The sequence below is a fragment of the Ciconia boyciana genome, chromosome 10 (assembly GCF_034638445.1).
Source record: "Ciconia boyciana chromosome 10, ASM3463844v1, whole genome shotgun sequence".
NCBI lineage: Eukaryota > Metazoa > Chordata > Aves > Ciconiiformes > Ciconiidae > Ciconia > Ciconia boyciana.
Window position 1 is genome coordinate 23,002,089 of NC_132943.1, and position 22,947 is coordinate 23,025,035.

At 39.0% G+C, this 22,947-nt stretch overlaps 1 protein-coding gene across 2 annotated transcripts in view; it reads left to right on the forward strand.

Annotated features, from left to right (window-relative positions):
- Nucleotides 1–48: 48 nt before the first annotated feature.
- Nucleotides 49–22,947, forward strand: part of PPIG (peptidylprolyl isomerase G) — a 28,503-nt gene continuing 5,604 nt past the window's right edge. Inside the window, exons 1-8 of one of the 2 annotated variants that reach the window (XM_072875444.1) lie at nt 49–322; nt 8,746–8,931; nt 9,039–9,113; nt 11,329–11,436; nt 11,954–11,998; nt 13,992–14,079; nt 15,207–15,236; nt 15,329–15,468. In XM_072875444.1, coding sequence (XP_072731545.1) covers nt 8,871–8,931; nt 9,039–9,113; nt 11,329–11,436; nt 11,954–11,998; nt 13,992–14,079; nt 15,207–15,236; nt 15,329–15,468 — 547 coding nt within the window. In that variant the 5' untranslated portion in view covers nt 49–322; nt 8,746–8,870. The remainder of the gene's footprint in view (nt 323–8,745; nt 8,932–9,038; nt 9,114–11,328; nt 11,437–11,953; nt 11,999–13,991; nt 14,080–15,206; nt 15,237–15,328; nt 15,469–22,947) is intronic. The other variant, XM_072875443.1, reaches the window with a different exon arrangement.

Here is a 22,947-nt window from a genome sequence, read left to right on the forward strand (position 1 = left end):
CAGGCCGGGCGGCGGGAGGGGGCGGAGCGCCTCTGACGAGCTCGAGGAGGCGGGCGCCCCCTTCCCCCAACCGCTTCGGCTCCTTCCGAGCGGCCCCCGCCGCCGGCCAGGGCTGTACCGCGGCCGGCGACCCCCCCTCACCCTTCCCGGGCCGGGGTGCCGCTTCTCCCGTCTGCGCGCCCCCCCACCCCACCCCCCGCCGCACCGCCCCCGGGGTCGCCCCCTCCCGCCCTTTCCTTCTACTGACGCAGTCTGTGCCGCACCAGCTCTAACATGGCGGCGAGGCGCTGAGGAGCGCGGGGCGACGCGGGCCGCGAGCGGGGTGAGTGCCGGCGCCGCAGCCGGGCGCCGCCGGGGTCCGGCGCGGTCGCCATGCGGCCGAGTGAGGGCCGCGGCCCAGGCCGCGGCGTGGGCGCCGGGGTGCTCGGGGGGGTGGAGGTCGCAGCACCGCGGGGCCTGAGCCTCGGTCACGGACGGGGGTGAGAGCACCGGCCCGCCCCGGCCCGCCGAGGGGACTACCCTGGGCCAGCCTGGTAGCCGCTCCGGGGCAGGCGTGGGGCAGTCGCGGTCGCCCGCGCCGGCTCCCCGTGCGCACACGCCCCCTCGCAAGGCCCGGCGGCCCGTGTGCGAGGGGCGGGCGGGCCGTGGCCGGGGCGTCCAGCGCTTCCCTGGGGGGGCGCTCGGGCCATCCCAGGTGAGGGTGGCCCCTGAGAGGAAGGGGGGAGTGTGAGAAGCTGCGAGCGGGGCCTGAAGGCAGGTGGGAGCAGGAGGGGTAGGTGAAGTGGCGGACGGGGCCTGGCGAAAATTGCGCCAGGTGGTAGGGTCCGCGAGGCCGGGTATTGCCTCTCCGCAGCCTAGGGAGCCGCGGGCCGGCGCGCCGCGGGTCTGCCTGCCCGCTGCGCGCGCCCTGGTCGGCCTTTCGGGTGCTGCTCGGTGCCTGCCTGCTCGGGACTTTGAATGAGTCCTCCCTCCTCCCCTAGAAGGCGAAGTATCTGGGCTGTCTGCGTGCCACATGTTCTCCTCCCCTCTGTAGGCCTCTCCTAGGGAAGTGGAGCCTACAGGAGCTACCATGGCTGGCAGGAGGGTCCTCTGCCTCTCTCTTTTAAGGATTTCCTAAGGCACTTCAGAGATTTTTATGAGTAATGAATTTCAGGCTCATTTTGTTTGCAGCCACGACCAAACTGTAACTACTGTGTATATATGATTGTACTTTAAGTCATTGAGGAGGCTTTGAAGGAGAGAGGCTTAGGAGAAAAAGAAATAGCTTATTGAAGCTGTGGACAAAATATCTATTGTAGTGCTAAACATTGCCTTACAATTCAGTCACAATTAGAAAAATATCTTCCATAATGATGATGAAGTCATTTTAGCTAGTAGTTGCCTAATATTTGACTAGTTAATTATATTTTAGTAATCATCTGAGACCTGTTTTAAGAGGAACATGAGACCATTTATTTTGCATAAAGTCTGTTTTCTAAGATGTATCTCTTCTTCTGACAGAATATTTTGGTTTTCATATTTTTGTTATATATTGCCTGCAGAAGAGGCTGTTCTTTGAACAGAAATAAATGTTTTCAGTTTTGGTTGTGTTGGTTTTTTTTTTTTCTCTTTTTTCCCCTCGTTTTGTTTCACTATTCCCATTCCTTAATGCATTGGGGTCCAGCATGACTCAAATTTTTAGGTGCTACCATGATAAAAGTATGGAAATTATGCATGGTTTATGAAGCATTAGTTTATCTAAACTTCTGGAGCTTGATTTATCAGTGTTTAAAAAATATTTCTAAAGATTTCTGAAAAAGCATAGTTTCCTCTATATGAAGTAGATCTGAAGGGGAACATATAGAGGATACCAACATCAATAATCCTCTAAGGGCACCCTTTGGAACTATATTTCTTATGAAGACTTTCAATTTTTCCAGTCCTCTTTGGTGAAACAAACTTTTTTTTAAAGTTAGCTAAGCAGCCATCAAGCTGTTATCAAAAGAAGATTTATTTTCTTTCCCCGTAGGATCTCAGAAAGTCTGTGGATTATGAGGGAATTTGGAGTGAAGAATATGTACTGCAATGGAGGATTTTACTGTGTTGCAGCATGATGTCTCCACTACCAGTTCACTCCTCCATGCCAAGTGCATGTAGGAGCCATCTTCCATTTGGAAGCAGAGTCAGTGCCAGGGAGCAAATCTGTCCATCTTCTAACAGAGTAGGGTTTAGGCAGGAGGCTGGGATGAGCCAGGGAAGGGATCTAGAGCTAAAGTAGTAGAGAAGGGAGAAGAACATGAAAATAAAAGATGATAGAACAGGCTTTTTTGGTTATTGTTGGCAAATATGGGTCAGCATTAAGAGCTATCTTCTACTGTTGCATGGTCTTGCCTTACTCTCATCTTCAGTAATGGGTGGGAAGGGATTCCACTTCTGAAATTTAGTTGGGCATCCTAATGGGTAAATGGCTTGGAGATTACACTAGACCCTTTAAAAGCGTTTTTTGCCTTCCATACAATGCTAAAACTTGCCTTTTCTTAGCATTTTATAAATTTTAAAACATAAATTCATGGTTTCAGACCTATGCTAATCCACTTTCAGGTTACGAATAGTAGAATTGAAATGGACGTTTCTTTGCTGCTTCTGCAGGAGCAGTGAACACCAACAAAGGCCCTTATTTGTGCACAGACCTGGGAGAAAACAGCTGTATTTTTTCACAAATCTTAACAGAAAAAAAAGGAACTTTCTGCATAAATTAGATAATAGAAAATCATGACTAACTCTTGACAAGAAAGCTTTTTACTTGCTATTGACAAGAGTGTGGCTAGATATTTTAACATATTTTTCATTGTAGGTGTCTCTTTCCTAGGAAAATAAAACAATGGGCATTATCTAGTAGGAACCTGTATTTCTGTTTAAATAGTTTAAGAGAATGTTACTACCTTCTCAGCTGAATGTTGTGTTCTCCCAGCTGAGATGTTATAACTGGTGTGTATTCCTCATATACGTTAGTACAAGAAGACTAAATTCATGTTAATAATTGCAAAAAATCATACAGAAAGTTATGTAAATGAACTGTGCAGTGCAGTAGTGTTAGGAGTATGTACTGCATATTTAGTCAGGACCTATCTAAGGATGGTATCTTCTTAAATCTCCCTAAGAGGTTAGCAGGCTTTTGCTTCGTGTCCATGGAAGACAATGGTTGATATTGCCAGGTATCTCTTAATTTGATTTCTTTTTTTGGAGGGGGGGGAAATACTATGTCAGTAGTCCAGAAAAGACTTGTAGCATTATCCTAGAGAAGGAGGCCTGGTAGAAAGTGCTGTCAATCACTTTTTGCCTGCAAAAATGTTGAAAGTCTCTTTGTGGTTGGCTTTTTCCTTCTAAATACCATTAGAAGGGGCAGTCAGGTTGAAAACCTATATGTGATTTCTGATGATGAATAGAAAGTCTTCCTGCATAAATTTCATAGACCTGTGTAGAATGCAAATATTTTCTTATTTTCTTATAGCTGTGTTAAGTCCACGTGATTGAAAAGACAGCATCCTAAACTTGAGATATGTTCAGGTGTGGCACTTGAATTCCTAAATCTGTTGACAACAAAAATCCTGTGCTGCTGATTAGTAGAATGAAAAAAAAAAAAATTCCTTAGTTGTCATTGCTGCTAATTCAGAGTTTTTTGATGGTGAAACACAGAGGAAAAGATGGTCGTGTTTGGGGAGGATGCTGAGGAAATGATGGAGATTGAGGGTTGGGCTGGTTGGATAATTTGTTGTTCACACCTTCAGTATCATCCTAACACAGCTGGAAGGTCTGACATAGGAATGGAACTAGGAAGAAAATTTCATGTCTCCCATTTCACAATCATAAATTCATTTCCAGTTTAATCCATACTGGAATGAACATATAACATTTTTAGTCTGTGGCTCTACCGTCACTTTAAGCTGATATGTGCTGTTGCCAAATCTTTTCTTGGAGGGGGGCGGAAAGCGTAGTTTTTATGCATCTAGGTGGCCACCTGTATGAAAGCTAAGCACGTGGATGTATGAGCCCTCCATTCTGGTATCAGCCCACGTTTATATTGGCTTCAAGTGACTGGAACCACAGCCTTAGTGTATGTGATATATGTTCAGTATTCACTTTGTGCATTTGCATTTTCTGGACTTAAGGTTTTGCTTAAAAATATATTTCTGAAGATTCCAGATGGCTATCTTTGCAATACAAATCAGTGTAGTTTTGTCTTCCTGCATTTGTAGATGGCCTGAAACAAAATGCTAGGAATTTATGCACTTTATTGTTCGCTTCATTTGGACATTGAATGAAGACCAATGCAGAAGATAATTGTAAATTGATGCAAGGAAACAAATACAAAGGCAAGGTCGAGGAGAAATTAAAAATAGGGGAGAGCTGATGATGACAGAGAAAGAAGTGAAGGAACAGGACACAATATGTATTTTTCTTACTGAATACATCTTTGCTCCAAATCTGTTCTGTCCTGTGCAGGGACTGAAACAAATAGGTAGTTCCATGACCTGTTCAGCATAGTTACAAATGAAGGGTTTTTTTCCCCCTTATAAAACTAGGAAATACTACTGTATTGCTGCTTGCCATCAGCTCTTGTGAGATGCATGACACGTTGATGCTTCAGTTGGTGTGCACCTGTGAGTGCTTTCTAGCCCATTTCAGTCAAAAGGAGCTAGTTTCTATTAAACAGTGTTATTACCAAATCCTTGCTAGCACAGATGATTTTCAAAAAAATTCCCCAAGATGTATTTTTAAGCATATCAACACATATGAGTGATAATCTCTGGCAGAGAGATGCTTGTGAGTGGTTTGGGATGGTTATCTTTTTCCATTGCACAGATCATTTTGAAGGAGAACAGCTGTCTGCAGCCTGGCCATGAATTGGCCAGCTTTATCTTACAAATATTTGAAGAAAAACATGAGGCTGATGGAGATGTGAAGGGATGTGAACCCTGATGGACACAGCTGGTGATGCATTGGTTATGGATGCAGCTGTTCTGACAAGACTAAATATTTTTTGTGTATTTGTCAATAAACACAAATATGCTCTAAGCTGAACTGTAATTCCACTTTCAGGAATAAAACAAACAGGCCTCTTTTGTTACATATACTGAAGCGTTTTTTTTGTTTTGGTTGTCTGGTTTGTTTTTTGGGGTTTGGGGTTTTTTTTGCATAGTTTCTTAGTAAGACTAGACTTAGTAAGAGGCTCCTCAAACAGGAGGTGGTTGAGAATGATGAATGGCTTGAACATTTCAGGATAGTACTTGGGTTGTGATATTGTCCTTTGTTAGAGAGTTTTGGAAGGAAGAAGAGAGCTGACTTCTCAAGATTGCCCTTCCATGTAGCGCATTTTGTGTGTATGTATAGTTGACTTTAAAATCATATGCTCTTCACTAGTAAAATTCCATCAAGTTCACAATTAAAAGTGCAAAGCATTGTGGGTTAAAACTATCCACATTCTAACTGAAAATAAATTTGAAGGGATAAATACACAAGTCATGTAAACCCTATTGTTACCAGACATATAGTACTATTGAGCTTTATTTGTAATTTTCTGACTTTATTCTTGGTATTTTCAAATTGTTTTTCTTTGTTGGTTCTGTATTTAACATTCACACCTCGTGTACTTGCTTTTAATACAGACAAGTTTTAAATGATGAGTATGTACAAGATTGTTTGGCATTAAATACTACATGAATAGAAATAAATAGTTTATGTATCATTTGTAACTTGGTAGTTTTCCCTGTAACACTTCAGGAGAAGGTCTGTCTGAAGTAATAACTGTGCAAAGGATACTTAAGTATATTGGGGAGGAAACTCTCACTTGCCTTGTAGGTAGGTAGGATAAATGTCACGGATATTTTATCCTGGTTTACTAGGCAACATCAGCTCAAGAGTTAGGTGTATCTACTTGGCCTGGCGTTTGTCCAGTCAGGGTGCTCGTACTGACCAGTTGACATAACCAGCGTTTAGAAACAAGCGCAGCCAGTATTTAGGGGATATTATTGAAGGATTTAGGGAAAGTGCAGGGGACATTGGAGGTAGCATTTAGAACACGGACTAAACTTCATTTGTTTCACTGTTCATGAGACAATGTACGGGCAGAAAAACATCAAATTGAGCAAAAGTTGGTTAGAATAGGGATTCAGGTAGAATTCTTCATTTCTGCTGTCTCCCACCCTGTTCTCTACAAAACCAAGTTAAAAATTGACTGATGTAGGTATATTGACATTTATTTTAGAATTTAGCTTTAGTCATTATCAATGTTTGAAATAAAAATTGTGTCACATATTAAGATAGTTTCCCTCTCTTTTGGCTAAAATACTGTATATAAATGTTAAGGCATACCTCTACATTTCTCAAGAAAATTGCCTGTGAAGCAGGAGTTAAATCCCTCCTCACTCAAGCACTACAGCTAAATGTTTAAAGTTTGGGTACAATTGATCAGTCAGTTGTGCTACTACTGGTCCCTAGATGTCTCAGTTCAGTTAAAACTGTCAGTTCTACCACCAAACAATATTTATCATAGCATTTATTCTGGGAGGTTTCCTGGGAAAAAAATATCCCCCCGTCCCTCTGTGCAGCTGTGTAGTCTATTCTGCTGCTGACAGTGTGAGCTGATGGCTGTCCTTTGGGCTGGTCTTAGTTCTGAAGGCACTCTGTCCCCTCCCACCTGTCTCATGTCCCTTTCCTTGCCCATTCTGCCGCCTTCCTTGTGCTGCCCCAGAGTCTGTGCAGCAGCGTGGTGAGCTGGTCAGCCTTCTGCTAACCCAACAACATCAAAGTTCTCAGCTACAGGTGTTTTCTTTATTTGTTTCTCTGCCTAGCCACAGATTTTGTTGTACTAATAGAAGAGAAATGGTAATTCAGGGAGAGGAGCCAGCAGACTGAGGCAAGCCTGCTGCTTTTGATGAGTCTCTGGCTTGTGTGAATTAATGTATTCGTTACACAGCTAAGAGGATATCTAGTGAGATTCTGCATGTTTGCAAAGTCTTCTCATGCTAAAAATCACATGAATGATAAAATACTGAGTGGTATTTAATTTAAATCAGTCCTGCATTGTTCTTGTGATTTTCACTGTGTAATCTTGGCAAAACGTTAGGAGTGACACTGAGACCAAGTAGGGAGAATATAGACTGACATGATTACACTGCTGTCTTTTGCTTTCTTACAGCCTCTTGTTCGTAAGCTGAGAGTGACAGATGGCGACAATTGAATTTTTCTAGGCTGTTCTGTGGCACAGCTATGAGTGAAGTTTTAGGAGAGATGTATGCAGTATGTCAGCTAGATTTGATTAGTGTTTTCTGGCAATAAAAAACGATTAGAACTGAAAATTTATGGATTATATTCCAAATTCTGGAAAAGGTACTCCGGTCTTACAGATCCTTTTGCCATCATTGTTTTTTCCCCTCTCTGAAGTAATTCAGAGAGGATGGGCCTTCAGAAAAGGAAAAGAATATAATAATTGTACATAATGTTGGAAGGCCAGAGATGCAAATGGGATTAAGATATTGCTTGTTACACAAAAATAAAGGGATTTATATACTCAAAGATAAGGGAGAAGTTGCATTAAAATGCTCGATAAAGAATCATAGAATCATTTAGGTTGGAAAAGGCCCTTAAGATCATTGAGTCAAACCGTAAACCTAACACTACCAAGTCCACCACTAAAATATGTCCCTAAGCACCATGTCTGCATGTCTTTTAAATACCTCCAGGGATGGTGACTCAAAAGAGATAAGCAATGACATAAAAGGAAAAGAAACAGTAAAAAGCCAAAATCATTTCACTTAGCAGTAATTGTGGAAGAGATACATCTTTGTATTTTTTTCATGTAGAATGATTTGGATCCTAATTAGAGCAGCTCCTGATAACTGCTGTGACAGGAATCCAGGAAATATATTCCTAAGAAATTGAATGCTTCAGTCTTAACATGACAATATGTTGGTGATTTGTCAAGTTGTAACCATCGTAAGTTATTTTCCACTCTTTGACCATTCTCTTTATTCGTGGCAAAAGTTCTGGTATTTCTGAAAGTACGCCTACTTGACTTGTGCAATTATTACTCACCTACAGCAGCTGAAGAAGTTCACCATCCTGTGCTGTTCACCTTTCTGTGCTCCTAGACAAGCAGTATGTTCTCTCCTGACGAGCTGTAGTTCATGGCCCAGATAATTAATAGTAACTGAGGTGAACTGAACTGGGTTGTGGACTGCAGCAGCTGATGTATTCCTGAGAACAGGCCTGCTCTGAAGCTGGTAACCTTGACCAGAGGGGTGGGTTGGCATGTGGAGGTGGCAGCAGCCTCAGCCACTAACACTGAGCCTAACAGAGATTGCAACTTAGTCTTTTTAAACAGTTGAAAGGCAATTTCAAAAAGTTGTTTGAGAGTGGAGTTGTTTGGTCTCAAAGCTGATTTTTTTTTTCCTTTATTTTTTTTCACTCTCTGATGCTTATTTTACCTAGTATATAGAATTCTAGGAGCAGACAACTTAGGTGATTACTTGTACCATCTGGATAGCAAGACGACTTCAAGCTTTATTATCCCCATACCTTACAGTATCTTTTCTTGTTGTATTTCCTCATCTGAAGTATGGCACTCAAGTTTAAATTTAATACTATTGCAGCAAACATGAATAAAATCACTCATTTGGGTCTACAAAACATGAAAGTGACCTAAAATACTTTGTGTTTTCTGAACCGTTAAAAATACTTATGTTTGCTCTCTGTTTTTTTTTGAAGGTTTGCTTTTCTGCAGTTTGTTGTCTTTGTAAAATCTTCTACATTGACTTACACATAGTTTCACTACACAAAAGGAAAAACGAAACTCTATTTTTATTACTTACAGTATTTAAACATTTGAAGCCATGGGAGTAAAGGTCCAGAGACCTCGTTGCTTTTTTGACATAGCCATCAACAATGTACCTGGTAAGAAAACTAAAATACCCATTCAGTAACATGATATTCATATAAGATATATAAGAATAATACAAATACCAGTTAACTTCATAATAAATATGGCTTCTTTTTTCTAGCTGGAAGAGTGGTCTTTGAACTGTTTTCAGATGTGTGTCCAAAGACATGTGAGAATTTTCGCTGCCTTTGCACAGGTTTGTAGATTTTTAATTTTATTTATAATTTTTAATGTAATACCATGTTAGCTAGTTTGATGCCTATGTTATTTTTCCTGACATGTTCTTACATATAAAAATAAGTACATAAAACATTGGTTCTTGGTATCTCTAGAGATTTAGCTGATCCCTCATATACATCTGATGTAGAATCAAAGCAGTTGTAGCTTTGGCTTAGTATGTTGCAGGGAGTATATACTAATCAACTTTAAATATGGACACAGTAAGCTGATTTCCTGTTACTAGCATAGATATTACTGTTCACATTATATAACATCATCCAGTCTTGAAAGGTAGCCAGTAAGAGGTCTCCCATGCAGACTGACTTTTCAGTCTTACGATACTTTGAGGTATTTAAAGGGTATTGCTGGTATTCATTAGTAAATTTTTTTTCTTCATTTTGATTTTTCTTTGTTGATGGAGACTGGTGATTTCCACTGCTGTTGAAATTCGGATTATTTATTGAACAAAATACTGAGAAGATTCTGTCCTGGAAGCATTTCCAAACGGAATTATTGTCCTGTGGACTGCACGCTTTTGTTGAAAATGCTGACAGTTTAGCAAAACTTAAATTTATTATCACAAGAATAATTTTGTGAATATGTAAATAGCATACATGCTTTCCGTCTTCAGCATTTTCTGCTTCCTTTCCTTCCAGCTCTGTTGTTTTTCAGGTCAAGGCTCTGTAGCTGTTAATACTTAATCACTCAGCAGTACTAATATGATCTGAATCAGGTGTGGGTGCATAATTACATTCATGTCAAGTTAGCTAGAACACTTAGTGCACCATTCATGATGTCTGCAGGAATGTAGGTATTATCTGATCTGACATTAGGTTTACTGGCACAAAATCAGATTATGAAAATTTGTTAACAAATTTGAACCTTAAAGTGATTCTTTTTAATGGCCATGAGTATGTTATCATGTGACCATGGCATTCTTGATCTGCTGTCAACTGCCCAAAAGTCAGATTTATTGCATAAAGGTGTTATTCCCTGCTACTGCTTTACATTTTTTACTTGAAGTCTTTCAACAGCATTTCAGGTCAGGAACGAGTACTACTAAGTTCATACTTAGTTGCTGATATTCAAAATCAAATTCAGATGCTGAGCTACTTTGCTGCTTTAACACATTTAATAAAAATAGTGAAGAAAATATATGGGCAGAGCTTTATGATATTGATAATAAGCAAATTAATTCAAATTTTGATTTTATTTGTTTTCCTTACTCATTTTTTTCAGGCAGTTTTGAAAATTATATGCTGTCGTCTTAAAACAGGGATCAACAGCTCAAATGTTTTCCTGGCGTACCTACATTAGGCATATGCCAAGTTAGTGGAACAGATACAGCTTGACATTTATCAAAGTTCCTATCAAAAGTGTTTTTTCTAGCTAGTCAGATCCATATGGAGGCACCAGTCTGTTACAGATAAGTTCAGAGGCAACTGCCCTTGACAAAGACTACCAGTTTAATAGCTCAAAATAAGATTATAGGAAGATATGGTCTAATGGTTTGCCAGCACTGAGAGGAAAGGATCCTTTTCCTTCCAACATACTCCCACTGATTACCTTACTGTTACCTTGAGGTTGGCTCTGCCATTCACAGGACCCACCATGAGCCATTCATCTTGCTAACTCAGCAGAGACCTGATCTATTTGAGGGTAGCAGGGCAAGTAGATAGTGTTGTAGTTGAAGCAGAGTCTGCTTATGGGTCTTGAGCACCAGAGCTGACATAAGGGAGGAAGACGGCAGTTGTAATCATGAGCAGGGGAGGGAACGAGATTCCTTCTTCTTCCCCCTGCCTCTTTGGTTTTTTTACGAGCTTTTATGGTACCTTAACCTTGCCATGTTGTAACTGAAGATCTGAGTGTTTCTTGCATGCTTCTGAGCAATGGCAGTTATCTTAAACCTAAACTGGCTGTTTAATTTCAGTCTGCATGGAAGAGACCAGAGTTGTATACTAATGACAGTAAGGAGGAGTTCTGGTATAACTGCAGAGACAGAAGGTAGTTTCTACTCTGCTTTCTTAAATGCTAGTTTCTTATTGGCATTACAGGCATGTCTGCCTCACAAGCTAATTTTTCAGAGCTTAGTAGACGATTTTGATTAAGCATTTACATAGCACCTTTTTGTAGTGGAGATTCTACAGGTACAGACAGTAATTTTGTTTTTTGTTCCTCCTCTTCTCCTTTAGGTGAAAAGGGTACAGGAAAATCCACCCAAAAGCCATTGCATTACAAAAGTTGTCTGTTTCACAGGGTTGTGAAAGATTTTATGATCCAAGGAGGTGACTTCAGTGAAGGTATGATGTGAATCTTTGAAGAAAACTGTAATGCTTGTGTAATAGAATATTGCAGGAGTTCTGTGTAGCATCATTTACGTATATTAATTATTCTGTGATTCAACTGCTTTTTCCCTCTTTTCTGCATAAGAACCTTTACATGAAAACTTATATAATAAACTTATATAAACTTACACACATGCGTGCACACACACAGTTTTGCTCAGTTATCTCAGTACTCAGAGTATTAAGTACTTCCTATTGAAAGGTTTAAATGTGAGGGTAAAATATATCTGCTGCTGGGAAATAAAGAAAAAAGGGAGACTATAGCAGAATACATGGGAGAATACTTTCTTGTTTTCCAAGTTTGCTTTGGGACTATGAAGATCCGTCTTGATCTTCTTTGCATGTCTTGAAGAATAATGTCAGTGATTTGGATGCAGTTGGATCAGTATTTCATATTATGAAGCACCTTCCACGTAATGTGACTCTTTTAATCACTGCTTTAAGTTGTAACTGTCACTTTTCCTCTTTCAAGGAAATGGCAGGGGAGGAGAATCCATTTATGGTGGCTTTTTTGAAGGTAAGAGTTTTATCAGTCTGCTCTATTTTGGTGTTACTATAAGCAATCACCTTTACATTCTGTAGTCTCTGTTCTGTAAACCTGAACTCCATTGTTTTTGTTAAGATTTCTGTCTGGTCTTACAGGCCTTTGACTGTCCAGTTTAGGTTATTTTATTTTACTTTTAAGATATTAACCTTTTTAATTAATGAAAAATTAAAACCGAACTCCTTTGTATTTGTCTGTTTTACCAGGTTAACATTTTTATAACTGTTTTTAAACATACACTTTTTTGTCTTGAGCAGCTAGCCAAAAGTTGGGGATTGTCTTTTCTTCCAGTGAAAAGGAGAAAGGCATAATGGAGTTAGGTTTCCTTGCAAATGTTTATTTAAAAGAAGGCATAAAGGCCTGCTTTCCTGAACCCAAGAGGAATTAATGATACCAAGAGGCCATCAGTTTTCTCACAGTCCTGGTTCTTTTTCAGTCAGTGTTGCAAAAGAAGTACCTCTTCTGCACTCCAGTGTGTTCCTCAGCCTGTGTTTGTCCAGAAGGTAGTGGAGCATCTCTGTGGTTCTTGGAGCAGTTTTTGTGTTATACCTAAATCCATGTAATGGGTAGCTGCCACCAGCAGGAGTGGTTATGCTCCTCCCTGCCAGTTTTCTTTTAACATTGGTTCTTGTCTGAGCTTGCAGCAAACAATCAAAAGAAGTATCCACTATTTCAGTAGGGCCAGGCTGCAATTTTATATCTGACCTTGAGTTGAATGAACAGTTTGCAACTGCCAAAAGAGGGAGGAGGTCTTGCCTTGCACTGACTCTCATTCAGATCAAACTTTCAGCTGATTCAGCTTGCTAAAATGCCTGAAGACTATTGCAGCAAAAAAATGTATTTATTTCCATATTAGTGAGTGGACCTAATTCAATAATTTGGCAAGCATCAGAACCAACACAGAAGAGTAGCTGGGTTTGAGGAAATATATGGTTGGGTGAGATGGAAGAAGGAGCAAAACCTCTACCTACCTTCTGGCAGTTGCAAGCTGGCTGTTCAACTCAGCCACAGTATGAAACTGAATTTGTGGGAGTTTTTGCTTTTGTGGATCCCTTCACCAACTCACCATAGGATTAGATTGACACTTGATGCTATGCCAGATAGCAGTTGTACAGGTGACTGGAGAGTGAGTGGGACTGTCCCTTTCACTGCCAGTGACACAGTGTGATGTGAAACCATAGCCTTACAGATAGCGTGCTTTTCTTCTTTGTTAATGCTTGCTCCTGCCTTCTGTATCTAAACAATATTGAGCAAACTTCCTCTGTCTGAAGAGTTTGGATTCCCCAACAGCCTTTATACTGTTTTGGGAAAGGAGGGAGATAGGATAATCTCTTACAGATGTCTTAAATGAAGAATAGTGATTACATTTCACAATTTCATTGAGATTTAGTTTGAACTGTTACAATGATTTGCTCATCAGGAGTAGGATTCATTCAAGTTAAACTTACTTTCTTAATGGCCAGCTTGAAAAGTTCATCTGTGTGTCTGACAGACAAACAGCAGTTGTTTGGGATTGCTATCAAACTGGATATCCACGTATATTAAAAAATAATAAAACAACAAAACTGCTGAAAATAAGGGGTTTCTTAATAGTTAATGCCCAGCTAAAAAACTTGTGCTCCGAAGAGACAGTGATCAGTATGTGCACAATAGAAAGAGCAACAACTTAAAATGATGAGGTCTCTGCTAATGTTGGTAGGAAACAAATATCTTGAACAAGAATACTCAATGTTTTAGTTTTTTCTCAGGCTATAAACCATTCATTCATATTTCTCCTTATTAAATTGCATTGCTTAGAATGGAAGGAATAATATATTTTTTTAAATAGCTATTATTTTGAATATTTTTAATATAACTTTACTGAAGTGACTAGCAGATTTATTTAATAAGAATAAGTTTACTTAGATGATAGCATTTATCTAAGCGTATGTGGTATATTTAAAGTAACTGAAAACACTTTCTTTAGATGAAAGCTTTGCTGTAAAGCACAACAAAGAATTTCTTCTTTCAATGGCCAACCGAGGGAAAGATACAAATGGTTCACAGTTCTTTATGTAAGTATTGTACTGTCCTGAAATGTGTGTGTGGTTTGCCATTTGTAAGTTGTAAAGGCAGTCCTTTTAAATATTGAAGACTAGCTCCTGTGCAAACCCAAAGTTGGTGGTTTTTCACAAAGTTGCATGGAAGTAGCCACTTTCCTAATGCGCTGTTTAGGGGGTCTGACTGTTTTAATCACTTTTGTGTTTAGTGCTTACTGTCTGTGCAAAAGAGCTTTTGGTGGTTTTCCGTACCTGTGTTCTAACTTGGGCAATAAAGCAAACCTGTTAGTTTCTTGCAGAACTCTCATTGCTTTCTTCTAGAAAGTGTTGTCTGAAAGGAAGCAAAAAAGCTCTGGGGGTTCTCAAAAGTAGTAGAGGGTTTTGGTTTTTTTGTCATAAAATAACTTTCCAATGCAGTCTCATTTACAGTTAAAACTTAAATTCTTAAAAAACATTGCAGTAGACTCTTCTTAAATCTAATTTATCTACAGAAAACATTATTGAAATACATCACTCTTACCCATGTTTCATGAACTTAATTAACATGGCGAGTTGTGGATGTCACTTACCAGTAGACCCTTACTTTGGGATTTCTGACTGATCATCACTGTAATTATCCCAGTTTTTTACTTCTGCCATGGTTGACATCTGTATGCCATAGTAATGCTAGTGTAGGGGAAAGCTGAGAGAAAGTCGGTTCTACTTCTATGTCAAATAATCTCTACATACAGATATTTTTTTCTTCATTTGATTTCTGATTATTTTCTAATGTATAAAAGGTTATTTGCAACTTTCCTACTCTGAGACAGTTGCCTTAATTTTTATATCTGTTCCTGGTAGTATTTATATAACTCAATAAATAAAATACTTATATCCTACATGAAGACGCTGTTGAAAAATTTATGTGCACTTTTGTTTGTTCAGTAAAATGTGATAAAGTAATTAATAGGTAGTTTAATGTATAAAACGTTAAATACTTTTAACTGCACACAGAATAATATATATTGCTTTTGTTCAATTTTATTAGTTCACTCAAAATAATTTTCACCTTAATACGTGTATGTAACATACTTCAAATGCTGACTGCTTTCCACTAATACTGACTTTGTTTTTCTCTTTAAATTAAAATCTGGAAACAACAGAACAACTAAACCTACACCTCACTTAGATGGGTAAATATCTCTTATCTTCTTCTTATATTTGTTTGGGAACTGCCTTGAGAAAATTAAGTACTAAGAATTCTTACTTTGTTTAAATTCTTTAGACATCATGTTGTTTTTGGACAAGTCATCTCAGGTCAGGAAGTTGTGAGAGAAATAGAAAACCAGAAAACAGATGCATCTAGTAAACCATATGCTGAAGTACGCATACTGAGTTGTGGAGAGTTAATTCCAAAATCCAAAGGTAAAGTTGAACTGTACATTTACATATATGCAAACTATGAGGTAATTTTGCTCATTTTCTTCCCCGTTGGTTGCTTATAAAAATATTTAGAAACTTATTTGTGATGGATGGAGGGGCAATTGGTGAAAAGGTGAATAACGTTGCAATACAGTTTGTCTTCTAAAAAAATTAAAATATGTTGATGCAGAAGACATTAAAGAAACATCATATATGCTTTCTTCAAAGCTTCTCCTGTCTTGGATTTCCTTATACTAGCGAAATTTTAGTACAAAGCTGGCAAGCACTTGTCCCATAGAAAGTAGAGTGCTATGTTAAGAAGATTGATGGCAGTCTGACTTTATTTGATAATTGCTGCTTTTTTTGCAGTTGTTGAATTTATTTCAAGTTTCTTTCAGGTAAATCTTCAGAAGAGGCACTTAGAGTAGAAAAGCCTGGAATTGCCCTTTAGCAGATATCCTTTTTAAGTTACTATAAACTATATTCTTAAACAGGAATATGACAGAACCTGCCTTTCTTTCTGGAAGGGATGCCCTGCTCTGCCATTCTAGAGCTGAACATGGTATTGGAGATTGGATTCTGCTTCTCTTACAAAATAAGGCTCAATCTAAGATGTTGCTGTCACTCTGGAGAATCTCATTAGAGGAAACCCGGGATGCATGTGTGGTAGGAACTATGATAGGGATCATCATGCTTTTTCATTTGTAGCACCTTCTGCTGATATGTACTGCAAAGGGTTGCACCAAGGATATTGAAGCACAAGACAAGAATAATTGTTTCTTTGGCCTAAGGAAAATACAGGCATTCAAACTTGAGCTTCCTATTTTTTTCCTCTCCTTTTTGATGCAGTTCTGTGTTCACCTGTTGTGATCTCTAGCAGAATGACTTTGGAGTCTGAAGTGATCTCTTCAATACCTCAGAATTCCAAGCAAAGTTATCTTATGGCTCCTGACTTCTCAAAGGTTCTAGAACTTCTTAGATTAACTCATAAGTCACTCTGTGTGTTAGGACATAATTTTGTTTTTCTGGACAGTACTCAGGAGCATGGTATCCATTAGAAAATGCATGGGTGGCATAAATTAGAAAATGAAATAAAACAATACAGATATAGGATGGGTGAAGCTAGTGGGTGAGATACCCACTCTGTATATATGTCTTCCTTGGTTTGCCACACTCCCTTTTCAGTTCACTCTAGAACACTTGAAATTGAATGACTAGATGAAAGTTTTGGCACTGAGCAGTCTGACTTAAAGCCATTAGGCAGGGCTTTAAAGTACTTGTCATCAAAAGAGTGAATAAAATAAATACAAAATGTTTTTTTCCTTTTAACTTCTTCTAAAAGAGAACAGGCTTCTGGAAAGATCTGACTGTCTGGTCCTACCCATTTGTCTGTGTCCTTATACCTCTTTGCCTCAGTACTGCTGGGATCCTGGAGGCTCTGCTTCCTGTAGCTGGTCTGGTGTGCCATGGAGAGGGAAATTGATACCAGGGCGATGGTATAGCCCACTGAACTGACTGTAAGGCACGGTACTAGATAACGGTGGGCAACAGGAGTGTTTGGAGAACAAGAGGCCTTAGGCACCAGGATTGGGCAGGTGGAGAGCAGACCTGAGAGCAGGGAGATGTGGGCTCTAATGGGCGCTAATGAAGAGCCAGCCTGATGAAGGTGCTGCCTGACAGACCGTGATAGAGATCCTGGTGAGTGGAGAATCCTGCTGTTGAAAGGGAAAGGCTGTAAGACCTGCAAAGGGAAATCTGCTGCTACTGTGAGAGATGATAGTATGGCTGGAACTGTTTGCTAAATGCACAGCATGGAACCACTGATGAGCTGTGCTGACCTGAGGAAATGGAGATAGGAGGAACAGTTTGTCATCCCATCAGCAGAAGGAAATTTGCCGAGCTGCAATCCAAAGCTGACAAGTGGAGCAGGAGAGGCCCTTGGACCTGTCAATATATGGAAGAGGCCAGGGAATCCAGATAGGAGGAGCAGTTTCTGGGAGGTGAGCAGTGTCACGGAAGATCATCAACAGAGAGTCATCTAACCGTGGAACTGTTTGTAGCACATTACTATGGGAGGCAAAAGGGAACTGATACTGTGAAATACGAGACAGTTACCAGAGGAGACTGCTTCTAAGAATTTTATTAAGACAAAGGAATAAGGAGGTTGCCAGTGAGGGAAGTATAATGAATTTCTGTGGGAGAGTACATTAGGATAGCAAGGGAGGCTTAAACTAAAATATTTAATATATGAGCTTGTCTGGTAGGCAACACAAAGGAAGGAATTAGACAAGTCTTTATGGAATGAAAATAGAAGTGATACTTCTTGGGTTTAGTAGGGAAGCCAAGATGGCACTAGCAGAAGGAATCGCAGTAGAAGTTAGGTGCTTGGTATGAATGTTTTTCTCTTAGGTTAAAGTTGAGGAAGAGGCGATTGGATTTTTGGGTATCATGATGAATATCCAGGTGAAGTGCTTTATGAAGGAAGCAAATCTATCTCTTTGTATAGAAGAATTGGATTTATTTAGGGATGAGTGGATGATGACTTGACTAAGCTAACTTACTGGATGCTATGTGGATTGAGTGATACAGTGATCACAATTATAATATTGCAGAGGCCTAGATCAGAAGCTTTCACCTGGGATTTGAGAGGATGATCACCTAGGAAAGTGGAATGTTTGTCATCTTTTCCTTTGTTTTTTTTTTTCCTTTTTATTCCTTAAAGTTGAAGGAGTTAGTGAAAATGAATGAGAGAAGCTAAATTATAAAAGAAGAATCTCTGTGGCCAGTGGCATTATTTTTAGAAAATCTTGAAGTTCCAGGGAAAATCCTGAAAGCTGGGGGGGGGGGGGGGGAAGGAGAAGAAAGCTAAGTATTAAGCCAGTATTTAGAAAGGTCATTATGGACTAGCTAAACTAATACAGTTCTCAAGAAAAACTGTGGAACAAGTAACATAGTATTAATTTCCTTAAAGAGACATGGGAGTTTGATACCAATTGACAAAAGTTTTGCAGAAGGGGGTCTAGTCAAACAAGCCTGGCTGCATTCTTTGAGATCATGACTTTGGTTAATCAAAGGTATATCTGGGATGTTTTCAAGGATGTAAGACACTGACATTCCAATTCAAAAAAAAACAAAAGAAATTAAACTGCTTTGTGCATTGGGCAGTTTTTAACAAGAGCTTCTAATGAAGATTTCTCATGAAAAATGTATTTCTAGGGGATTCTGCACAGAGCAGTGCTAGGCTTGATTCATGATCCTCATTGATGTTATAGATGTCCCTGTAGAATCACTGCTCGTAAAAGTGTGCTTCTGCAATTAAGGCAGGTTATGGCTGCCTTCATAATTCAACAAAGACCAATATTGTAATTAGGTCGTTCTAGCAGTACAATTTCTTTTTTTAAAAAAAAAAGTATCAGTACAAATTATCAAGCACTGATACAGAGTACAAAGTTACACTTTTAGGAATCATGAAATATCTGTGGAATAAGAGAAATATCTGTGGAATAAGAGCAGTCTTAGAAAGTGGTGATTCTGGTAAGTCACCTGGACTTTCAATTCATGTATCCTCCCTTTCCTCTTTTCTTACCCATTCAGCCCCTAGAGTACTCATTTCTTCTGCAAGCTTGTTACACATCATTGTTGGCCCCCTTTCCACAAGCTGGTTGCTATGAACAGTTGTTTCAGACTTTTCTGTTCCAGAATTTTTTTTTCCTAGTGAACAGGCCACTAGGTATAAACTGTTGGCTTTAGCTGAAACTATTCAAAGTGAAGCTGGAGATGGCTTCTCTCCCCTCCCTTTTCTTTCCCCCTTCCTCTGCTGTTGCAGTTGTGTGGTAGGTTGCTTGTCTACAAAAACATCTATGTCAGAGGCATTTGTGATACAGGACTCCTCACAGTAACAATGTCATCTGATCAACAAGAATCAAGTATGGTAGTGTTCCCTAATGCATATCTCTGAGGACTTGATTACTGTGTATAATTTTCGTTGTAAGAAACAGTGGGTCCTTAATCAAACAGTGAAAGACACAATAGGAACCCATGGCAAATAGTTGAAGCACAGCGCATGCAAAATAGAAAAACAGACCTGATACTCTGAACAGCAGAGTGATTAAACATTGGAAAAAATTATCGGGGAAAATATCTGTCGAAATGTTGTGAAGTAAAGGTATCCTCTTTTTGGAGACTGCTGTAGTCCAATACAGGTTATCTGACTTGATATAAGGTAACTATTTGAGTGTCACTGCTGTGAATTACCAGATGAGATCATCTGTTCTGACTTTTGTGCCTGAGCCCGACTGCTTTCTGGCCAGGTCATTTCTTCATTTCAAGTCCAGGAGTCTGATATCATGGAGCTAATGTAAGACTTGCTACAGTCTCTAAGAAGCTGAGATGCAGAGAGTGCTTGGCTGTGCCATGCAGTGCAATCATGTAATTCATGAAGTCTGGCAAATACTATAGGTCACAGTGAATGGAGTAGGAAGTGATGTATCTATTTCAGATGTGGTCATAAGTTGAAACCTGATCCTGAAGATAATGAGCTGGAACAGTTGGACTGTAAATAGAAGTCTGTTTCTTTCTCGATGACCTTCATGCTGCAGGATTGGTTTCATTTGTTGTTGTGATGTGTAGTTGGCCAGCACCAGGTTGGTTCAGTATTCAAAATAGCATTGCTTCTGGACAGAGATAGTTATATGCCACCAGAAAGTATATCCAAAACCTCTTGCCAGATATTCTGTCTTTGCTGTGTAAACAGTTCTGGGCTTTTTGATTGGTTTTGTTGTTGGTTTTTTTTTAGTTTTTCTCATTGTTTCACTACCTGCCTGCCACATGATTTCCCAAATGCATCTGCCATTGACATTATTTGCTGCATGTTAAGAATCGCATTATGGTTGTTGAGGTAGTTGCTCAACTTACCTTCATTTCTGTCTGTTACTTACTTATTTTAAAGTAGTAACTGTAACATACCTAAACTTGTTACAAGAATGCAGATAACACTGTCACATATAGTTTTTGACACACTTAAAACAGATGGAGGAGGGAGAAAATACACGAAATAACTGCATTTATTGATGCCTTATTGAGACATTTCTGAAATTGAGCTTGGAGACATCTTGTTTTGTCTGAAGGCATGTAGGAAACAGTATAGTGCAATCTAGTGGATTTTTTTAAATGGGCCAAAACCAAAAGTGTTGGATAGATAAGAAGCATTTGAAAGTGTCTTGGGACTTAGAAATTAGTTAACTTTTTTAGTACTTTTTGTGTTCATGGTATTTAGAGCTCATGTGAGATTCCTCTTTTTGTTTGAATGACACCAGGCTCCTTTGATTGAAATTAGTTTGGAAACTGTTCAGTTTTCTTTTATAAATATGTACTTGTTACTCTCTGTGAATCTATATATATGTAGACAATCTAAAACTGATATAAAATATTACAGAGACTTTTTATTAAATATAGTGCTTTAATAAGGATGTTGATAAAAAAGCCCAGGCATCTTGGTCTGGACCAACAAGCAAAGTAAAAAATATAATAAGAGACCTGTCTTTTGGAAGCATTTTGCAAGAAGCTCTAATAATGTCTGATGAGAACCAGCTGATTTCAATCAGCAGGCTGTCCTAAACAGGTAGGACAACTTGCTAGTTTATACTGCATCCAGAAATGACCATAAGACTAATATAATCTATGAAGTACAGAGGTTGTGTTTCAGTTGGTTGTCAGGCTTTTGTTAGTCTGTATCACATGAGGCTTGTGAATAAACACATAGAAAACACCATGAAAAAAGTCATTGTAAAAGTCATACAGGTATGAGTTGTGTCTGTGATGCTAATCTGAAAAATTAATGCCATTTAGTGCAATGGGATTAAATTTCATCCACTGTACCAGTGTGGGGATTCGGTAACATTAGAAGGAGAAAAAAAGTATCCATAAAGATACTTTTCATCCTTGAAAAACTGCTACCTCCCATCATGCAGTTTTACAAAAATGAGATCAAGTTAGTGTTGAATTTGAGAATTTCCACATTGAGCTCACATGATTGCAGTTACAGATACCTACTGCTAACTCTCAAGAGTCAGTCAGCTTGGTAACACCTGCTGAGCAGTTGGAGAATCTAATATAGATAATTCCAAAAATTGATACACTATTCCATTAAACAGCCACTTGTGTTTTCAGAAGGGCAGTTACCAGATCTACTCTTCATAGAAGTGTTTCCTCTGCCTCAAGTTCTCTACATGAGTATCACTTTTTTTTGCCTTCAGATCTGTAATCTGTTCATATAGAATTAAAAGAATTCATTTTCCAAATAACTGCACGCTAGAAGTTGAATAGCGGTTAATAGGTACGTCTTAGTATTTGGTACTGCTGCCTCTTTAACTTTTTTTTCTGGACATCTGTAAGTGTGGTATATGATCAGAGATTGCTAGCAAGGAATTCTGAAATGGAATTTTTCTTCCCATCCATATGTACAAAACCAAGGCTTTTTGTAAGTAAAAAGCTGGTTAATAACCTGTAATTCTTTGAAGTTCTTGAAATCCTTTATCTTCTGACACTTGAGTTATCCTAGTACCCAAGAGGACTTTCTTTCTGTAGAGCAAGGACAAAAATCATCTAATAAGAAAGTTATCATAACATATATTTACCTTTTTTTTTTAACAAGAGTTTCTCTAATTACTTGCCTTTATTATTTTATAACAATGACTGATACACAATAGCTAAGTACAGATTGCATCATCTTGTTGGGCACAAGTGGATGCCAATAGAAGAAATGCTTGAGTAGACTAAACAGTTCAATTTCTCTGTCTTTAATAGAAAATAAAAAAACTTAGGCTATTCCAGGAGACATCTTAATGTTTTCTGCTATGTGAAGACATTGTGTTCTCTGTGTCTGAATAGTTTTCAGATGCAGACAGGCTGCATAGTCATAATCCTGTCTTTGGTGCCTAATGTTTACCCTTACCTGTTTTGTGCAGAAGAAGAGCAGAGGGTGGGAGGTTGCATTTAAACTGGTTGTTACGTTGATGTAGGTCAGATAATGTCTCTGTAAGCCATGAATTCTTTGGATAGAGCAAGCTATTAAAAGCTTTGCAAAATAGGCTAATACTTTCAGCTAGGATTCATACTGCATTTTAAAATTGTGTTCTGTCTCTGATCCAAAGCCTGTTCTAAGGTCTTAACAGGTGTTCCCCTAGAATATGGATTGTTTGATGTGATGAGGAAACAGGGTGTTTGGACATCAGTATGTATTTTTGCTATATTTTTCTTCTGTTTAATGGTGAAGGTTCTGTTTCTTCTGTCTGTGGCTGTAGTATGTTGTGTAGTGAATGATGGGCTATCTCTGCAATTTGCAATGGCAAAGTAAAATAATATTTGATGCTAATTAGAAAAGTCAACTACAGCAGTCTGAAGAACAACTAGTGTGCGCTTCTGGATTTTCTGGATAGAGCTTTTAATTTTCTGGAAAATAGCCTGATATGAGTTTCATAACAC